Source organism: Pelophylax lessonae (genome assembly GCF_965119305.1).
Source record: "Pelophylax lessonae genome assembly, chromosome: 6".
NCBI lineage: Eukaryota > Metazoa > Chordata > Amphibia > Anura > Ranidae > Pelophylax > Pelophylax lessonae.
The window spans coordinates 112,594,938-112,616,067 of NC_138773.1; the positions used below are offsets into that span (position 1 = coordinate 112,594,938).

The 21,130-nt window shown below is 40.5% G+C and overlaps 1 protein-coding gene across 1 annotated transcript in view; it reads left to right on the forward strand.

Moving 5' to 3' along the window:
- SNN (stannin) overlaps window positions 1-17,932 on the forward strand; it is a 37,974-nt gene extending 20,042 nt beyond the window's left edge. Inside the window, exon 2 of the mRNA XM_082262318.1 lies at window positions 16,428-17,932. Within this exon, the coding sequence (XP_082118444.1) occupies window positions 16,499-16,762 (264 nt within the window). The 5' untranslated portion in view covers window positions 16,428-16,498 and the 3' untranslated portion in view covers window positions 16,763-17,932. The remainder of the gene's footprint in view (window positions 1-16,427) is intronic.
- The last annotated feature ends 3,198 nt before the right edge of the window (window positions 17,933-21,130 follow it).

Below are 21,130 nucleotides of genomic sequence, written 5' to 3' on the forward strand. Positions count from 1 at the left end.
TATATATAACAACTCTATCCTATAGCGCTGTATAGAATTTAATCATAAATACCAATAGGCCTATTGTCCGTGATTAAAACTGTCCTGTTACTGTCCAGTTTTACCCTGCTGTATTCTCTTTGGTATATTCTTGTAATAGATCCTCAGTCTTGTATCTAGTTATTTTGGGCCTAGACTTGCTTGCTAAAATGATCCCGCTGCTAGCCAATTTAACAGTACTAATTATTCTGCAGTTTCTTTAAAAGGTTCTAAAGTTAAAACATTTTTTTACCTTTTAAAGTATAACTAAAGGCAAAACTTTTTCTTTTTGGTTTTGGATAGAGTGGAGAGGGATTAGAACACCTGTCAGTTTTTATTGCTGTCTGTGCCCCCGTTAGGGAGATTAAGAGCCGGTTCACATTAGCGCGACACGACTCCTTACTACTTCGGGAGGCGACTTGTCAGTCCCGTGCACCACGACTTCGGAGCAACTTGCAGGGACTTCACATAATGGATGTCTATGCAAGTCGCTCCGAGGTCGCCCCGAAATAGTACAGGACCCTTTTTCTAAGTCGGAGCGACTTGTGTCGCTCCTATTAGAACGGGTCCTGTAGCGGTCAATGGACCGCGACTTGTCAGGCTGACAAGTCGCCTAACAAGCCGCGCTAATGTGAACTGAGTCTCACCCTCTATTGTCTTGTTGACCATTCTCATTGAAAGTGAAAGTAAAAATCGCAAATTTTGGGTTGTCCCTAGAAAAGTAATAGAGGGGAAATCCTCCAATGGGGGGGGGGGGGGGGGGCACTAATTCTGGTGACCTGGGGGGCCCCAAGGCATTCCCTTAATTTGCAGGGATTCCCTCTCACTTCATAGCCTGTTTGGCTATGGAACAGAAAGTGAAGGGTAATCTCTGCAATGGGACACAGATGGCGAAAAGGAAATCTGACAGGGGTTATACTTATAACCCTTGCTTGCTCTATCCTAAATGAAAAAAAATGGCTATAGTTCTACTTTAATGCTCTTCTTGCATTAATGTTAAAAACTTTTTACTTCTTGTTGTGCCCCCCCCCCCCCCCATCCCAATACTCTTACCTTAGTCCTCTCTCAATTCAGCCCTGTGCTCAGCTACAGCTCTTTTCTCTCATTTCCTCTTCTCACAGATTACTCAGGCAGCAACAGAAGTCATTGGCTCATGCTACTGTCAGTCAAAACCTGTAGGGAAGGAGCAAGGGCATGGCTGAGCCGCTTGGGAGCACACCCACACATATGCCCCCATAGCACATGGCTTGTTATGGGGAGACATACAGAAGGGGAGGAGCAGACAGCGCAAGCAGGGAACCCCAGAAAAGGAGGTAAGGGGGCCGCTCTGTGCAATACCATTACACAGAGCAGGAAAGCATAAACCTCCTTTTTATTGTACCAAAAAAAAAAAAATTGACAACCACTTTAAGTCTTGTAGAAAAACATTTTCTGTACTTTGTCTCTATACATCTTTGCCCTTTCTTGAATAAAATTGTTTTGCTACTGGCCTATTCTATGTTGATATATTCTCTGCAGTATGTTAATTCTTGTAGGTTAACCCAAGCCTGTGCTCTGCCTGTAGTAAATTTGGATCTAGCCTTGCTGTTGAAAATCGCCTTTCTGCTGGTGTATTTTACGCTGCTGTGTCATCTTCGGTCTCTTTATTCATATTGCTAAACACATGCCTGTACTCCTTTTTTTTTTTTTTCTAATTAATTTCTGCCAATTCCTCCTCAATAAAAATGCCCTGCTGTTGGCCAGCTCTTCCTATTGTATTGTCTTTGGTCTCCTTATTTTTATTTAGCGTTTGATAAAAATTGACAAGCAGCTAGACCATTTTTACATCAGCAAGAACAGGGACTGCTTCAGTGAACTAGTACTTGAAAAATCCTTTTTTCAAACTGAAATAAACCAGATTGAGGCGCTGCTACTTTATGTAATCCAAGCTAAATTTAAAAGAAAAAAAATAAATTCCAAAGCCAAATGCCAGTTATGTGCTTTCTATGAACTCTGTTTCCGACACTGACTGTGAAAATTGTACTGTTTTGCAACAGCACATACAAAACGCAATCCCAGAGGATAGTATTTAAAGGATAGTGTCCAAGGATGCTGCAAAAAAAGTGTGCTCCCCACTGTAGATTATTTTTTGTGCTGGTAAATGTCCCCCATGGCAGTACCAAGATTCAAATTTTTCTCTAAAATGGCCAGAATTGAACAAGATTCACCTTTTTCTCCTATAGACCTCAATGGGATTTGCCACATTTCAAACAAGATTTACCAAATTCTTGGTAAATCTAAGGTGAATATAAGGTAAAACAAATTCTTGGTAAATCAAACAACTTTGTCTTTTTTTAAAGAGATTTTATTGCCATATGCAAGTGCTGTACAACAGTAGAATACATTTAACATGTTTCATTACATCTACTTATGCCTCGTTTCCACTGAGCGGATCGGTTTGGTACGGTACGCTAATTTAAGTGTTTCCATTATGAAAGTGGCCCATACAACCGAACCAAACCGCACCATTCCTGGTCCTGCTTCAGATGTAGGGCCATAGGAAATGGTACGATACGGTTAGGGCGGAGCTACTTGGGTCACACGATAGATTCCACTGATTGGCGGACAGGAAAACTTCAATGCTCACGTCAAATGAAAGAGCAAAACAAACACCTCATTTGGTGTAAACGCTGCATGGCCCCTGGTGGCTCGACTTGCAGTGGAAACGCTCACCTGGATAGACCGGACCATTCTAACCCTTCCAAACTGTACCGACCCGAACCGTTCCGCTCAGTGGAAACGAGGCATTTGTGTTGCATAGCTATATCTATAGTCAACATCCAACAACAAGTACTACAGTTGAGTTAAATTACTTTAATAGTCCTTGCAGTTGGCACAGAAAAAAACTTCACTGCTGTATAAACACCACAGTCCACTTTTGCAACCAATAGGGATCAACACTATACAGGGGTATATAACTATTTATAGTGTGATATACCACCCACCAGGTTCTCAGGAATATAAGGTAAAACAGCATTGTTATTTAATACAAAGTGAAAACGCAATAAGGCCCCATTCACACCAATGCATTTTTCATGCTTATTGCAGAAATGCAAAACCTTATTTGTTTATTTTTTTAACATGGGTTCCTATGGAACACATTCACATAAATGCATTTCTGTGCCTCTGTGTTTTTGGAAAGGGTCAGGGACTTTTTAAAATGCCAAACTGTGCTTTTTTGGTTCAATAGACTTCAGTAGAAAAGCATGTAATGCGTTTTTACTGCGATTTTGTCATGGTTTGCATTTTTAATTCTGCCCAACAACAAATATCCCCCCCCCAAAAAAAAAAGCATGCAAAATGCAAATTGTGGTAAACACTGTGAAAAGCACAGCAAAAAGCACTACAGAAACGCTCAAAAGCAACATGCATAGGTGTGAATCTGCGTTCCAGTAAAACTTTTAGGTAATGCAATTGCAGCAATATCTGCCTTTTTATATTTTATTTGTACCCCCACATATTCCATTCCAACGTGTAAAGTCTCTCAGCCTTCCATCAAATAAATTCAAGTTTTTGCTGCAGATGCAGCTTTAAATCTATCCATTGCGTGAGTGTCTCTAGCTTCTATGCAATCCCCTGTTGAGAGACCACGAGCATTATCCAAGGAGTCGTCTGTCGTAAGATCCCTTGAAGAGGGGATCAAAGGATCCGTTAAAGGAGTCTTGAGCTACTGATGTCGCTCAATCCTGGTTATGTTCCCTGTGTTAGTGAGAAGTGCACTTTAGACTAATCCAGTTTTCAAGGTTGGCGGTGTGGATTGGTGTTTAGAAGACAGCGCAGGGTGGATTACAGCAGGGACACGTCCGAGGTGCACAGAGGACCTCTTGGATATTGTAGTATGAGTTTTTATGAGCTCCTTGTAATGTGGTGATCACTATTTTAGGTTGCAAAATCGAGTTGTTGAATCAAAGAAAAACACTATTCAATTTTGAGTGTGCATTCAGTATTGTAACTTTATATTTTTTTTTCCCCCAAAGTAAGAAGGGTTCATGATTTTTTTTAAACTAGTGCATATGAAAGAGATACAATTTGCCTGCAGCTTCCATAATAAGCTTCTATTTTGTGATCTCCATGTGAAAATAAATGACAGCTGAAATCTGATTGCTGTGGGCAACATAAATTCCTTTGAGTTTTGTGTTTCTTTTTCTGTTAATGCTGTTAACTGCAAATGACTTGAGCTTGTTACAGTTAGGGCTGTGCTATGTTCATATTTATTGTGGTATATTTATCTTTAATGCAGTTGCTTTTTCCTAAATACAGAATGAATTGTTGCTTTGCAAATGATCATTAGATCCCGTTAAACTAGAATAAAACCCTCATTGTTTTTTAACAACAAGAGTGGAAATTCGGCCGGGAATTTTCATCCGACGACCGATCTGCCGATTTTCGGCTTGTTAGTATGATGCTTCCGACAACCGACTCCAACTTTTTCGGCCGAAAAAATCCTGGTGTGCAGACTATAAAATTTTTGTCGACCATCAAAACACGTCGGATTTTCGTCTCAGTACAGATTTCGATGGGGAAAAATCTTATGAGCAAGACTAGGCATGCTCAGAGATGAAAAAACACATGACATCACTTCTGAAGTAGAATTCTGTCGTGCGGGAAAATTCGTGTGCAGTCTAGAGCACATTCCAACCAACAGACTCTGGACAAAAGACGGACGACCGGTCGGCGGAAATTCGTTGCGTGTGTACGAGGCTTTAGTTTAACTCACTGAGAACACAAAAATCAACATTCCCTGTTAAGCCATTTGTTAAAATCTTACCTCAGCACATTCAGTTTACAATGTTCAATGCTGCTGGCTCCTGCTCTCTCAGTGCTGCTTCTCTGAACTTGCAGCCTTCACAGGGGTGGGCAGTGCATTCCTGAGTCAGCCTGTTAGCTTGGAGAAAGGAGGAGCAGGGGAGTGCCTTGCCGTCCTAGGCTATGGGGCAAATAATATGCAGTAATTAGTGTTTGGGAACAAACAATGAAGACGAGTGCTGCCCACAGCACTTCAGACAAGGGGATGGGGTACGACTTTGCGTTTTTTCAATTGAAACGCATGAAACCGCTGCATGTTATTGTGTGTGGTCACACATTTACAACGCTCGCTGCAATGCAATTTGTATTAAATGTCAACTTGAATTATAACGCACATCAACATGCATCTATACTTTATGATGCACTTTACGTGCTGCAGACCTACATTGATTTGTGTCTTAATGCATGCATTCTGATGCATATCTATTCATTTCAATAGAAAATGCCTCAAGCAAAGATGTTAAATCAATCAATATAAACTATATGAAATGTCAAAACTGATTGTTTCAGAAAAGTATTGATTGTAAATTGTATTTAGTTTCAAATGTATTAACATCTTGAATAATCAAGTAGATGAATCAGTCATGTCTGCTAAACACAAGTACTCAGAATAAGAGGAGTATAAATAGGCACAAAATGGCTTGCCTGGATCTAAAATAAGACAGTAATATAGTGAAAATGTGACAATTGTGTGTGATAATTGTCTTATTGTAATCACACCATAAAATAGAACATTGGGGTTTATTACTAAGGACCAATCCACTCTGCTTGGAAGTGAAGTCGCTGTAGATTTGAAGGGGGCATGCAAGGAAAATAAACAGCATTTTTGCTTGCACATGATTGGAGGATAGAAATCAGCAGAGCTTCCCCTCATTTCAGATCTTCCTCTCTGATCTACAGTGACTGCACTTCCAAGTGCACTTGTAGTGCAGAGTGGATTTTCCTTTAGTAAATCAACCCCATAGTCCCTGCGTTCCTGTTTGAGACAAAGTCCTAATGTGCAGCACATCCTCGGAGAGATACTGTTGTGAGAGCTGTACAATGACCAGGAAAAAATTCACATGGTCTTTAAGAGTCCATCACAGAACCTTGGAGAAAGACCGATACACTGATTACCTTCCATATTTCCCAGTGAATCTCACTGCCGGAGGGGCTGCTGAGACTCCAATTCACACAAACACGTGAAGCATGCAAATCAAGTTCAACCTACACATCCATAGGGAGGGGAAGGAGATGCCTTGTCAGTCAAAGCTCTCATCACATCATTTGATTTAGGAGCACCTCTTTGACTTTCAATGATGAATCACAACACCCACAGGAAAATTATTCTGTGTAAATTGTTAGCATAACCTTTTACATCACATCAGCTTGGATTGCACAGACACAAATTAGCATACCAAGGACAGGTTTGCGATAGTTAAAGTATTAAACGACCTTGCACTCAATTAGGTTAGTGTTTCACTTAAAGCAAGTGAATAACATAAGCATCAGGACATCTACTTTCCGAGCTTTCAGTACAGAACCACAGATTTGAAATTCCACCGATTCCTTCATATATAGCCCTTGAAGAAAGGTGCATCTTTTAACCCCTGAAACACATTGGTTATGTTTTTGAAGGTTGGTTTACCAATATACACACATTTTGACCTTTTACTAGATGCAAGTTTAAGACCTTTATACCACAGCGCTCACACAGATGGTTTGAAGCTTAAAATATTCTGGGGACAGCCACAAGTACATGGTGTATGCCCGAGTACAGCCATTCACTATTGTGGCTGGCTCCCAAGGCAGGAAAAAATGCTTGGGTCGAAAAAAATAAAATAAAATATACAGTATCTCACAAAAGTGAGTATACCCCTTTGTAAATATTTTATTATATCTTTTCATTTGACAACACTGAAGAAATTACACTTTGCTACAATGTAAAGTAGTGAGTGTACAGCTTGTATAATTGTGCTGCCCCCTCAACATGACATAAATGTCTAAATTGCTTGCAAAAAAAGTGAGTACACCCCTAAGTGAAAATGTCTAAATTGGGCCCAATTAGCCATTTTCCCTCCCCATTGTCATGTCTCGTTAGTTTTACAAGGTCGCAGGTGTGTTAAATTTGGTGTTATCACTCTCACTCTATCATACTGGTCACTGGAAATTCAACATGGCACCTCATGGCAAAAGAAGTCTCTGAGGATTTGAAATAAAGAATTGTTGCTCTACATAAAAATGGCCTAGGCTATAAGAAGATTGCCAAGACCCTGAAACTGAGCTTTGGCACGGTGACCAAGACCATACAGCGGTTTAACAGGTCAGGTTCCACTCAGAACAGGCCTTGCCATGGTGGACCAAAGAAGTTGAGTGCACGTGCTCAGAGTCATACAGTATCCAGAGGTTGTCTTTCGAAAATAGATGTACGAGTGCTGCTAGCATTGCTGCAGAGGTTGAAGGGGTGGGGGTTCAGCCTGTCAGTGCTCAGACTATACGCCACACACTGCATGAAGTTGGTCTGCATGGCTGTCATCCCAGAAGGAAGCCTCTTCTAAAGATGATGCACAAGAAAGCCCGCAAACAGTTTGCTGAAGACAAGCAGACTCAGGACATGGATTACTGGAAGCATGTACTGTGGGCTGATGAGATCAACGTAAAGTTATTTTGTTCAGATGGGAGTACAAAGACAAGTGTGTCTTGCCTACAGTCAAGCATTATGATGGGAAGTATCATGTTCTGGGGCTGCATGAGTGCTACAGTTCATTGAGGGAACCATGAATGTCAACATGTACTGTGACATACTGAAGCAGAGCACGATCCCCTTCCTTTGGAGACTGGGCCACAGAGCAGTATTCCAACATAACGACCCCAAACACACCTCCAAGACGACCACTGCCTTTCTAAAGAAGCTGAGGGTAAAGGATGTCATCATGGAGGAGTGGAAGAGGACTCCAGTGGCAACTGTGAAGCTCTGCTGAACTCCATGCCCAAGAGGGTTATGGCAGTGCTGGAAAATAATGGTGGCCACACAAAATATTGACACCTTGGGCCCAATTTGGACATTTTCACTTAGGGGTTTACTCACTTTTGTTGCCAGTGGTTTAGACATTAATGGCTGTGTGTTGAGTTATTTTGAGGGGACAGCAAATTTACACTGTTATACAAGCTGTTCACTCATTAGTTTACATTGTAGCAAAGTGTAATTTCTTCAGTGTTGTCACATGAAAATATATAATTTGTGGGTATTTAAATCCAAATCAGAAGAAGGGTTTGGGAATTACAGCTCTTAAGAAAAGCCACCCCCCCCCTTTTTCAAGAGACCAAAAGTAATTGGACACTTGAATCAGAAGCTGTTTCATGACCAGGTGTGGACTACTCCTTCATTATTTCTTCATCAATTAGGCAGGTAAGAGGTATAGAGATGATTCTAGGTGTGGTATTTGCATTTGGACTCTATTGCTGGAGATGTCCATGCAAGTGAACCAGGCCATTGTAAGGCTTCAAAAACAAATCCATCAGAGAGATAGCAGCAACATTAGGAGTGGCCAAATCAACAGTTTGCTACATTCTGAGGAAAGAACGCACTGGTGAGCTCAGCAACATAAAAAGTTCTAGACGTCCACGGAAGACCACAGTGGTGGATGATCGCAGGATCCTTTCTACGGTACAGAAAAATCTATTCACAACATCGAGACAAGTGAAGAACACTCTCCAAGAGGTGCACGTATCATTGTCAAAGTCTACAATTGAGAAGACTTTACGAGAGCAAATACAGAGGGTTCACCACAAGATGCAAACCATTAATATGCCTGAAGAATAGAAAAGCCAGATTAGACTTTGCCAAAAAAACATCTAAAAAAGCCAGACCAGTTATGGAACAGCATTCTTTGGACGGAGGAAACTAAGATTAATCTGTACCAGAATAATGGGAAGAAAAAAAGTGTGACGAAGGCTTGGAACAGTTCATGATCCAAAGCACACGTCGTCATCTGTAAAACAGGGTGGAGGCAGTGCGATGGCATGGGCATGCATGGCTTCCAGTGGCACAGGTCATTGGTGTTTATTGATGATGTTACAAAAGATAGAAGCAGCCGGATGAATTCTGCAGTGTTTAGAGATATATTGTCAGCCAAATGCAGCAAAGTTGATTATACCGTGCTTCACAGTACAGATGAACAATGATCCAAAACACATTGCAAAAGCAACCTAGGAGCTTTTGAAGGAAAAGAAGTGCAATATTCTGCAATGGCCGAGTCAGTCACCTGATCTCAACCCAATTGAACATGCATTTCACCTGCTGAAGCAAAAACTAAAGGCAGAAATTCCCACAAAGGACAACAGAAGACAGCTGCAGTTAGAGCCTGGCAAAGCATCAGAAAAGCATCAGAAAAGAGGAAACCCAGTCTTTGGTAATGTCCATGGTTTCCAGACTTCAGGCAGTCATTGCCAGTAAAGGATTCTTAACAAAAAAAAACATTTTATTTATTAATATATTTATTTGTCCAATTACATTTGAGCCCCTGAAAATGGGTGTAAAATGGTTGCAGTTCCTCAAATTTGTACTTGATATTTATGTTCAACCCCTTGAATTAAAGCTCAAAATCTGCACTTCAAATTAACCAATTGCCGACCGCTCACAGTAATATTACTGCGGCAGGTCGGCTCTCCTGGGTCCAGCGACATAGACCTATGTCGCTGGACTCCTAGTGATCTCGGCGGGAGTCGGGCCGGAGGAGGAGAGGCGGCGATTGGCGCCTCTCTTCCCCTATCATTGGGGAAAGTGTGAACAAAGCAGGCAGGTCTTCTCTGTGACAGACAAGAGGAGATCACAGGATTCAGCATTGCTGAACCTGTGATCTCTGTGTGTCCAGAACCCCCCCATCCCCACACACGTCAGTAAGCATGAGGCATATATTTAACCCCTTGATCACCAACAGTGTTAACCCCCTCCCTGCCAGTGTATTATTACAGTAACAGTGCATATTTTTAGCACTAATTACTGTAGTAATGTCACTGGTCCCCCCCAAAAGTGTCAAAAATGTCAGTTAGGGGTCCAATCTGTCCGCCGCAATGTTGCAGTCCTGCAAAAAATCGCAGATCGCCGCCATTACTAGTAAAAAAAATAAAAAAAATAAACAATAAAAATAACAAATCTTTCCCATAGTTAGTAAATGCGATAACTTTTGCGTAAAACAATCAAAATATGCTTATTGCGATTTTTATATTTTTTTTTAACCAAAAATATGTAGCAGAAAACAAATTGGCCTAAAATGTTAAAAAATTTTGATTTTTACATTTTTTTTTTTTTTTTTTTTGGAAATGTTATATAATCGGAATGTGAAAAATATTGTTTTTTTTTCCAAAATTGATGCTCTTTTTTTGTTTATAGCGCAAAAATTAAAAATCACACAGGTGATCAAATACCACCAAAAGAAAGTTCTATTTGTGGGGGGGAAAAAAAGGACATAAATTTCATTTGGGTACAGTGTCGCACGACTGCGCAATTGTCTGTTAAAGTAACACAGTGCCGAATCGCAAAATATGGCCTGGTCAGGAAGGGGGTAAAATCTTCCGGTCTTAAAGTGGATAAAAATACGCTCATTGACAATTTTTTTTGTCAGACATGTAGCTAAATACATTTTGGCCTAAATATATGACAAAAATCGAATATATTGGATATTTTTTAACAGTCAAAATAAAAAGTAAATTTTTCACAAAATTTTCACTCTTTTTTTATTAATATCGCAAAAAATAAAAAGCGCAGAGGTGGTCAAATACCACCAAAAGAAAACTCTGTTTGTGGGAAAAAAAGGGCGTACATTTTGTTTGGGTACAGCATTGCATGACCGCGCAAATGTCAGGTAAAGTCCCGCAGTGCCAAGGTGAAAAAAGTGGCCTGGTCATTGAGCAGCAAAATCTTCCGGTCCTTAAAGTGGTTAATTTGGAATGTTTAATTTTATTCTGGTGGCGTACAAAGCCAAAAGTATGAAAATTGTGCCTGTCCAAATATTTATGGACCTAACTGTATATATATGTGTTTAAAGTGTTGTGCAAATTGTCAGTGCTTTATATATACTTGTAATAAATATACATTTTACTCTACTGTATATTTTAAGACTCAAACCATCCACTTAAATGAGGCATTGGCTTCAGCATTGGGGTTTTTTTTCTTTTTGCCTTCCTCTGAATCAACTGTGGGTATAGTATTGTGTATTTTTGATTGTATATAAATAAATATATATTCCCTTCTATTGGTTGAACTGCATGGACTTTTTTTTTAAACAGACTAACCATTCAGCATCTATGTCAATGGTTAGGCACAAGAATGCAAAGTGAAAAAGTCTGAAAAATGTCAGATGTCCTTATCAATATAATTGTTTTGGATTAATGATGCAGAGTATTGAAACCAGAGGGTCAAATTGACTGCCTGGCAACTATTATTTTCAAACTGAGAAGCCAACAATGAGAGCCTATGTTTTTTTTAGGAAAATATGCATTTAATTCGATCTAGTCCATGCTTTGTATTTAGTTATCCTTTAAAGTTAGCAAACCATGTAGGGAAGAAAAGGAGGCATTGGGAGGATGTGAGATGTTAAACCTTGTTAAGCCATGCATCTAATAAAGTGCTTGAAGTATTACTATAGGAGATCCTCATTGTCCTAATCAGGCTAATCATCATGTTTCTATGCTTGGGATAGCAGCCTTGTTCTGGTAACTACTTCTCAGTTATTAGATATGTTCCAGCTCAGTGCTATAAAATACAGCAAAGTTTAACCTTCTAAATTTTGCTCAAATTATATCTCTACAGGAGAAAAAACATGAGGGGTGTTAGCAGTAGGTACCGTAATTAACAGCATTACTTATTTCTATTTAAATACAGGCCATGCTCTTAAAAGAGGAACAGTAATAAAATTATACATCATGTAACTCAAATGGGTTGACTTTTTGACTCTAGTACACCAATTTTATTCCAAGCAATGGGCTGTGAGTATAGACGGATATAAAATACCAATATAATCTATTTAACATCACCATCACACGCCTAACAATGGCTCTAACCAAGGCCTCTCCTCCCTCCCTGAGACACCAAATCAGTAACTGGCCACCACCCACCATCTGTCTGATAGCTTATTGAGTTAAAGAACAGATTTACTGATTATCTGTTTAAAGAGGAATAAACCCTCCTCTGCAACTTGTACCTATAGGTAAGCCTATGATAAGGCTTACCTATAGGTACTGTAAATATCTCCCAAACGTACCGTTTAGGAGATATTTACTTTGCATGCAGCCAGTGACATCACTGACGCATGCGCTCTGAAGGAATGGCCGCTGGTGCCGTTCCGTCAGAGCCCCGTGCCGTGACCGTCGGCTCCCGTGCGCATGCGCGAGAGTGACGCAATCGCGGCTCTAGCCAATCAGATGGCCGGATGCCGCAAACCCGGAAGAAGGGCGACAGAACATGTCACCCATGAGAGAGGTGAGCGGTCGGCACTTCGGGGCTTCGTTCTAAGGTAAGTATTTCATAATGAGCTAGTATGCGATGCATACTAGCTCATTATGTGTTTGTCTTTCAGGTGTTCGTTTTTTTTTTTTTTTTTTTAATGCTGAGGTTTACAACCTCTTTGATAGAACACGTGTATTATTGATGATTCCTTTTTTCATGTTGCTTTTTGGTTACAACTTTTCATTTGCCAATTCTAATGGCTCCTATGTAGATTCCACCAATGGAACTGCTGAATGATGCCATCTTTCTCTCTCGCCAAAGATAAAAAAAAGATGACATGGTTTCTAACCACACTCTATCCATAACTGAAAAGCTGTTTTGGCTTTAGATACTTTAAGCATAGCAGTGGGGGTTAAACCTTAGCAGCTTGTATGGCATGCTTATCCATTCTAATTGGACTGAAGTCTGGCAGTAAAAGTAGTGCTGAAGTTTATGTACCACATCCTGTCTCGTGTACATTACTATTGGCATGTGAACTAGCCTATCGTAGTGATGGGCCGCTAGGAATCTTTGGAAGGGAATGGGTAAACTTCTATCCTATCAGGAAGTGTTGGGGATTTGCTCAATCAGAGTGGCCTCTAGGTACTGGTGTTTCAGGTCTCTAGGTACTGGTGTTTCAGGTCTCTAGGTACTGGTGTTTCAGGTCTCTAGGTACTGGTGTTTCAGGTCTTTAAGTGCCCCTTCACACCATGTTTTTGTTGTAACGTATGACGACACACATTAGGCGAGCTGGTGCAAAGTGGGGACATTTATTTGCATTTAAAGAAAGGGAGAACAGAGAAAAATGTTCTACATGATGAAGACTACATTAATCATCTGTGGTTCAAGTTTACACAGGAAGCTGGAGCCCCGAACAGAACTTTCCTTTATGTTTATAGTAGACATTCAGCATATCTTAACTAGAAAATTGGCTGAACAATATTACACATTTTTTGGCAAGTAAGAAAGTTAAACCTCACATGTTTGTGCAAATATGCACATGCAAATTAAATGTACAATTGCAAAAGGATCAGCAATAAAGTAAGATCTATTGGCGAAGTCACCACAAACCTAAAGGAAAATTCTGTTCGGGGCTCTAGCTTTCGGTTTTTCATTTCAGCCACAGATGGTTAATGCAGCCGTCATCCAGCAGAGCATTTTTCTCTGTTCTGCCTTTCTTTATAAAATCAAATGAAGCCTCAGTATGGCGGAACTAAGCGAGAGTCCCAGGGGTCAGTCTATTCACAGACAAGAAAAAAACGATCACTAGACAAAGAATTTCCGTTCACAGCCAAGGAAGAAAATAGACAAAGCTAAGGCCAGTCTTTTTGCAACAAGCCCTGTATGACGTAACACTGATATGGTTTTAAATTTTCATTGTATTTGTGCCACAAATTTATTCAGCAAACAGTTACACAGAATTTTGTCAAATGAAATGACTGTTGTGCATTATATTGTTAACCTCTATACTAATGACCCAGTGTAGATGTTCATAGAAGGAAACCAATCTAAACACAGGGGGAATGTATTTATTCAAAGTAGAGAGTGTCTTTGGTAGATATTGACCTCCGGACTGTGAAACTGCTGGGCACATGGTCACTGTTCTTTCATAAATTACACAACAATGTAACTATATGTAACATACAAATAATGCCATCTTGAACATTTTTTAAAGCCCAACTCCAGACAAAACATGACATGTAAATAGTGCATTGTACATCTATTACTTTAACCTCGGTCTTGATCCCAAACACCTCTTCCTAGGCCATGGGTGCTCAGCCTGTGGCCCTCCAGCTGTGGTGAAAATACAAATCCCATTAGGCATTGCAAGTCTGACTGTTACAACCATGACTCCCAAAGACCGAGGCATAATGGGCCTTGCCTTGTAGTTCCACAACAGCTGGAGGGCTACAGGTTGAGCACCTATGTCCTAGGACCTAGGCCATTCTGTAGTATAATGGATCACAGTCAAAAAATTCTTAATGAGCCAGGCTAATTTTCTTCAGCAGGGATCAGAGATTTTACCCCGCTTCTTTTTTTGGGGCATTAGTCCCCTCGCTGCCCCTGTGAGCTGTCCTGCCGCTGCAGCCTGTGAGAGAGGACCTGGCAGTTGCAAGTGTTACCTCCACCAATAGAGGGTGTCCACATTATGAAGGTGGTAAGGGAGTTGCTAATATCCTGGAGTTGAGCTTTAAGCAATCAACAACACTGCTCAAAGTTTGCATACCAAAAAAGATTGAGAGCTCAAAACAACGTTGGAGAGGAAAGAGCAGAGCAGTGTGCCGCTGCTCCCTTGCTATCTTTTCATGTTCTATGTGGTATATTTCATCATGTATAAGGCAGTAGGAGGAAAACGAAGTAAAAAATGCAGAAGGTCATAGTTAACAGGATATTGTAGAGCTGCACAAATAATCATTTAAAAAATCGCAATCTTGATTTAACCCCCCCTCCATGATCTTAATCCAGCATTTCCACAATTTAGTGCAGAGCTGTTCTCTGCTCACAACTGTCAAAAAAAAAGTTTATCACAACATTGTTCAGCACTGGGATAAAAAGAAACATTGTATCATTTGGTTCTTTTATATCGAAAGGATGAACTTCGGTCTGTAAATGAGGGCAGTTTAACCACTTAAAGACTAAGCCATTTTCTTCCGTTTGTTGCTTACAAATTAAAATCAGTATTTTTTGCTGGAAAATTACTTAGAACCCCCAAATATTATATATATTCTTTTTTAGCAGGGACCCTAGAGCAGGGGTCTTCATACTATGGCCCTCCAGTTGTTCAAGAACTACAATTCCAATCATGCCCAGTCATGTCTGTGAATGTCAGAGTTTTACAATGCCTCATGGGATGTGTTGTTCTGCAACTGCTGGAGGGCCGTAGTTTGAGGATCCCTGCCCTAGAGAATAAAATGGCAATCATTGCAATATTTTATGTCACACTGTATTTGCACAGCAGTCTTTTAAAAGCAATTTTTTGGGGAAAAAATACACTTCAATGAATTTAAAAAAAAATGGTAAATTTTTTTTTTTTTTTGTGTATAATGTGTGTAAGATGATGTTACGCTGAACATCGTGATCTTTATTCTAAGCAAAAAAGTTGTGATTCTCATTTTATCCAAAATTGTGCAGCTGTAGTAAATTGCCATTGATTGGTTGTTGTGGATTACTATCCCTTGTGCAATGCTTTGGGTTTTATTGAATCTATATTACAGTTGCTTTCTTGTAGGGGTAAAGAGTTAGTTCACCTTTTAAGTTTTTTTTTTTTTTTTTTTTTTTTTTTTTTAGAAATTATCACCCCCCCCCCCCCCCCCCGGTCTCCGATGTACTTGCCCCCATCAGCTGTCCCTGTGTACGCAGCTGGTCTGTAGCGGTCCAGGGATTTCAGACCTCCATTTCTTTTGTTTTTATACGACTTACAGGACTTTTCTGAGTGGTTCATATGGCCAGCACCAGCATAGGACCAGTTTCACCAACGCTACACCAGCAGCATGGGTACTGATAGCTCATAACCCATGAACTTACACACACTGGGGACTGGAGGCATGGGGAGGTTGTAGGATGTTCACCTTTTTATTTATTTATTTTCCTGAAAAGGTGAACAACTACTTTAAGTCACTAAGAAAGCAGAGACCAAGTATCAGCTTGCCAAGACTTTATGGGACTCTGGCTGTAACATACAATAACGTCAGTTCACCAAGCCTCAGAAGTTATTTTACATAGGTTTATAATTTTCAATTCACAAACCTAAATACTGCAAAGGTGTGGAAGCCTTATTTGTCCACTTGAGACCATTTTTAAATCTTGAAAGCCTTTATTTCTTAAATTATATTTTATCCACACCTGTAATGGCTTATTATTTCTCTTTTTTCAGCAATGCCTCACTTTGCAACAGTTTTGATAATTCACCCCTCCCATTCTCATGTGTTCAAACTTTGTGAATTAAGCCTCTTCCACATTGAGTCTCAGTGCTCTTGTATGATGAATATCATGAGTTGTGCTTACATTTGCCCTATCGTTCTAAAAGCCATACCCAATGCTTTTCTGTAAATGTCAGTGAATAGTTCCTGTTTAATATGTTTTTCTTTTCTCTGTGCAGTGTCAAGCCTCTTGGGACCTGGGACAAGACTGAATTCCAAATATCTAAGCTATTAAACCCCAGTGTCAGCCATGTCAATTATGGATCATAACCCCACCACAGGAGTTGTTACAGTAATCGTCATCCTTATTGCCATTGCAGCCCTCGGTGCCCTAATTCTGGGTTGCTGGTGTTATCTTCGCCTGCAGAAGTTCAGCCAGTCAGAGGATGAAGAGAGTATTGTTGGGGAAGGAGAGACCAAAGAGCCTTTTCTCTTGGTTCAGTATTCCGCCAAAGGACCTCGGGTGGAGAAGAAAACAAAGCTAACCCCTAACGGCACTGAGTCTCGTAGCTGAGTTCTTTATGTTTCATGACCCAAGAAAGCAGAACTACTACTGTGAAACTAGACCCCTGTCCTGGTCGGAAGGTGTATTCCCTCCCAGCATCCAATCTACAGCTAACCATACTGCATGCATGCAGTTCTCTTTCTTTCAGCCCTCTGTTTTCATACTATGTGTTACTTGAATGTGCTTCATCCTGCTTCAGTAGATGTCTTCCCTGGAATGTGAACTCCTCGTCCTGTGACCAGTGTAAATGGCATTTTTATGCCTCCTTCTTAATGTCTTGATTTCTGCAAGGAAACCGTTTTAAGGACTAGATCTTCAACAAGATCTCTTTCCAGTAGCAGTGACTAACACCCAAATGGAGAGTTTGCTTTACCTCTACTTACCTACTACATTTTCATTTCCCTTTTCCTTTAGACATGGAAAGAAGAGCAACATGATGCATGAGTTTAATGAATTAGCTTTAAGCTTTGTAACTGTGGTGACACTGCCAGCTCTGGTGGAGCCGGTGATTGGTAACTTGCCTTATATCTTACAGTGTACCAGGAGGCTCTTAGCAAGGAGGTGGCAGAGGAGCAGTTATGCAGATTTATTTTGTAATGCTAAAATGCACATTTTAGATTTTCACTACATGTACATTTGTATGTTTTTTTCATTGTTAATAAGTTATTGCGTATGTATGAGTAATGTGGTAAAATTGAATGTTTTTATTACTGTTTAATATTGGTGGGGAAAAGCTGGGAAATGCTCTGCATTAGTCCTGCCTCCACCGCAACCATCTTTATTTTAAAGAAAGCACCAGTCTATTTTTGGATTGATTTTGGCTTTTTTATGCCAGATGACCACATTGATAGGCTAAAAATATGTATTAACTAAACTTGTTTTATATATGGCTATTGCCTAACCACTGTACATTTTGTTGTCTGAGATGAAACCAGGGATTTTACCCTGCAATTGAGCCATGATCCTGTAACTTTACTGGGAACTGGAGTACTGTCGGAGTGCATTCTTATGAAAATTGAATGGGTGAACTACATGACATGCCATTGTTCTAGCCATGAGGAATGTGCACTGTTCTGTATATAGACATTTTCACTATGAATTATACATTTACTCTTGTGTTTGCAGCACTTGAAAAGGTTGGTAGTATGAGCAGGAGACATTTACCCCCAGATAAGTCCTGTTTCCAGCAGCATGACCTGAAGTTTCCTGGCTCTGCAGTATTCTGAATTGGGTTGTGTATAGGAGACCTGGTGGTCATTTAGCCCATTGCTGAGCCAGTCTTTCCTCTCCAAACAGCCCCCTCTTGTGGTGGCCAAGAGAAGCTTGCTATCATCAAAAAAAAAACCCCATCCTACTGCCATTTTATTTATCATAGGCATTAAAGTCCAGTCAATTTACGCAGCATATACTGCACATTAACATCAGTCCCTGCCACCAAGGGGTAAACAAGGAGGGCCTTATCTTGCATATATACTAGGACTAATTTAGACATGTCAATCAACCTACGAGCATGTTTTTGGAGTGTGGGTTAAAATCCAAAATACTGGAGGAAACCCCACACAAGCACAAGGAGAACCTGCAAACTTCATGCAGATATTCTGACTGAGATACGAATCGAGGGCCTCAGTACTGCAAGGTAGAAGTGCTAACCACTAAACCACTGTGAATTTGTTCAATGTATAATTAATAGTGAACATGTCATATATTGTAACTCCATTGCTACAGTATCCTTATTTTTAATTAGCATTCAGACTTTTTTTTTTGAGCAGTCAAAGAATAAGGCTCCTTTAACCTGAAGCTGAGTCCACTCTTGTCAGTAGGGGATCTCTGAACAGATCCACTGCTAATCAGAGCCAAATGGAATGGATGTCCATCTGTGTCCAGTGGACACGGGCGGACCCCTGTCAGCTCTATGGGCAGCTGGGTGTAAATGAATTGTTCATTTACATCAGGTTACCTCCTATCCGGTCCACAAAAGCATAAAAAGACACTGTCCTTTTCCGTTTTTTTTTTTTCAGGACCTGAAGTTAGACAGGTGTAAACACACAAGTGCATTTGCATTCACCGGTCCAGGGACCTTCCTCTCAGGTCTACATGAAAAACTGACAGGTAGAGCTGATTGGAATGTCCATGCCATAGGGCCCTAATAGTTACCGGGAACAAGTGACAATGATTAGTTTGCTCCTGGGTACGTTATTTATTTATTTTACACATACAATGTGGTTTGATGAATGAACAAGTAAATTTAGAGGGTATTTGCCAAAAGAAATGGATAGGTGAATCACTTAGTCTCTCCCTTAAAGTGTGATCACCCTTAATTCCAGCGTTTTCCATAAGTTTTTACTTAAAATAATGCTTTTAAAAGTATATTTTAGAAATACTAGGCTTGATTATATTACAGGGTGTCTGTGTCTGCCTAAAATAAGAAAACAAGGGAAATTAAAAGAGCAGTGGGGACAGTTTGAGCCAAATGTATTTTAAACAGGACAGCATTATGTGACTGCATGTCCTCATATGTCTATTCTACTTCCACTCTGACATTCCACATCTGCATGCTATTCCTGAGTCAATGACACTGAAAATATTGAGGCTGGTTAATCAGCATGACAGCCAAACAAGTAGCATTTTAGGAGGAACATAGCAATGACAGCCTGTATATTTTTTTCCCAGTACAGGTTTGCTTACATACACACAGGTCAGAGACTTGGTACAGAGAAGACTTACTAGCAGGACGACAGACCTGATGCTAGATCTTGAAAATTGAGATTTAAAGAAATATAGGACCATTTATGTGCCATGTTTCTCCTGCCTCCATTTATGCCTGGTGGTAGATTAGAGAGAGTGGTCAAATGTAGGCACCATTGGCCCTTCAGATGTGGTGAAATTACAAATCCCATTGTGCCTCTGGTTGCCAGTAGCTGCCAGTCTTGCAATGCCTCCAGGGACTTGAAGTTCCACAACAGCTGGAGTGCCAGTATTGCCTACATCTGAACTAGCCTAACATCTTTTCTTGTATTATGCCAATAAATTGCTCTGCTAGGTAAATGAAACCTAGAGTCAGTGGGGTTGATTTACTAGAGGCAAATAGACTCAATAGGCCAAATTAGATGAAGTTTCACTTTGCAAAGAATACCCAATCAAGTGCATGGACAAAAAAAAAACAGCCTGCACCTGATTGGATGATGGAAGTCAGCAGAGGTTCCCCTCATTTACTCATTCTCTATTTGCGTTTAGTAAATCAACCCCAGTACTTTCACCTTTTATAGCGGTACTGGTACCAAGCAGCCCTGCCTTGTTAGTCTTAGCTGTTAATCAAATGTCATGAAATTGTAATCCAAAATGTGAATGGTAATGTGACACTATATGAACACTTTTTCACCCAAGCAATTAAATTAGAATTCCATGCTTAATATGACTTTTAAATACTTTGGTCCAACTGGTGACTGAGATTGTTTCAGGCCGACCTGATTTAGATCCAACATTGGATAGGAAGTCGCCCATACTGCTGCTGAACACAGCAGTTTATACCGTATGTAGCTGATGGTACTCCAGTATAGTACATACAGCACACACACAATGGTTGCATCAGTTAGTTTATTTGGCCCAAAAAGCTATTTACCTTAGTGTTAGTTTCAGTGTTAGTTCCTCCAGCGGAGTGATTCAGCCACTCCATCTGCTTCTGCCTGTGGTGTGGTCTGAGGGATCTCCATTGAAGACCACACCAAATTCTCGCAGACAGGAGCAAGGCAGTGCAGGATCTTCACCCTGGCAAATAAATTCCTACCTTAAACATAGATATTTTTTAATGGCCTTATTCGTCTACAAATGGCTAATTCAATCTCTTTTGTATGTTAAATATGTGTTTTCAATGCATCCATATTGTAAACAATAATGCAGCTGCTTATTTGGATACATTTGACATTCATAATAAAGGGAAATTTCTTCTAAATTTCTTTCTGTTCAGTTTATATTATATCTCTTTAGAGCATGGGTGTCAAACTCAACTTCATCGAGGGACGCATTATAATTGTCCTTAACCACTTGCCGACCGCCGCACGACTGTGGCGGTCAGCCCCTCACAGGCAAAGTGACGTAGTACTACGTCGCTTGCCTGTGAGGCTCTAGGGAGCGCCGCTGGAGGCGTGCTCCCGCACGCTCACGGACCCCCCCCCCCCCCCCCCGCGAGTGACCGGCGGACCCGATGTCCGCCGGTCACTCGCGATCGACGGTTACACCGGGAGAAAGGCAGGCGGCTAATGTAAAGCCGCCTGTCATTCTCCCCTGTGTAACAGCAGAGATCATACGGTCCTGCTATGTAGGACCATTGATCTCTGCTGTTACATCACAAGCCACATCCAATCACAGTTAGAAGCACGC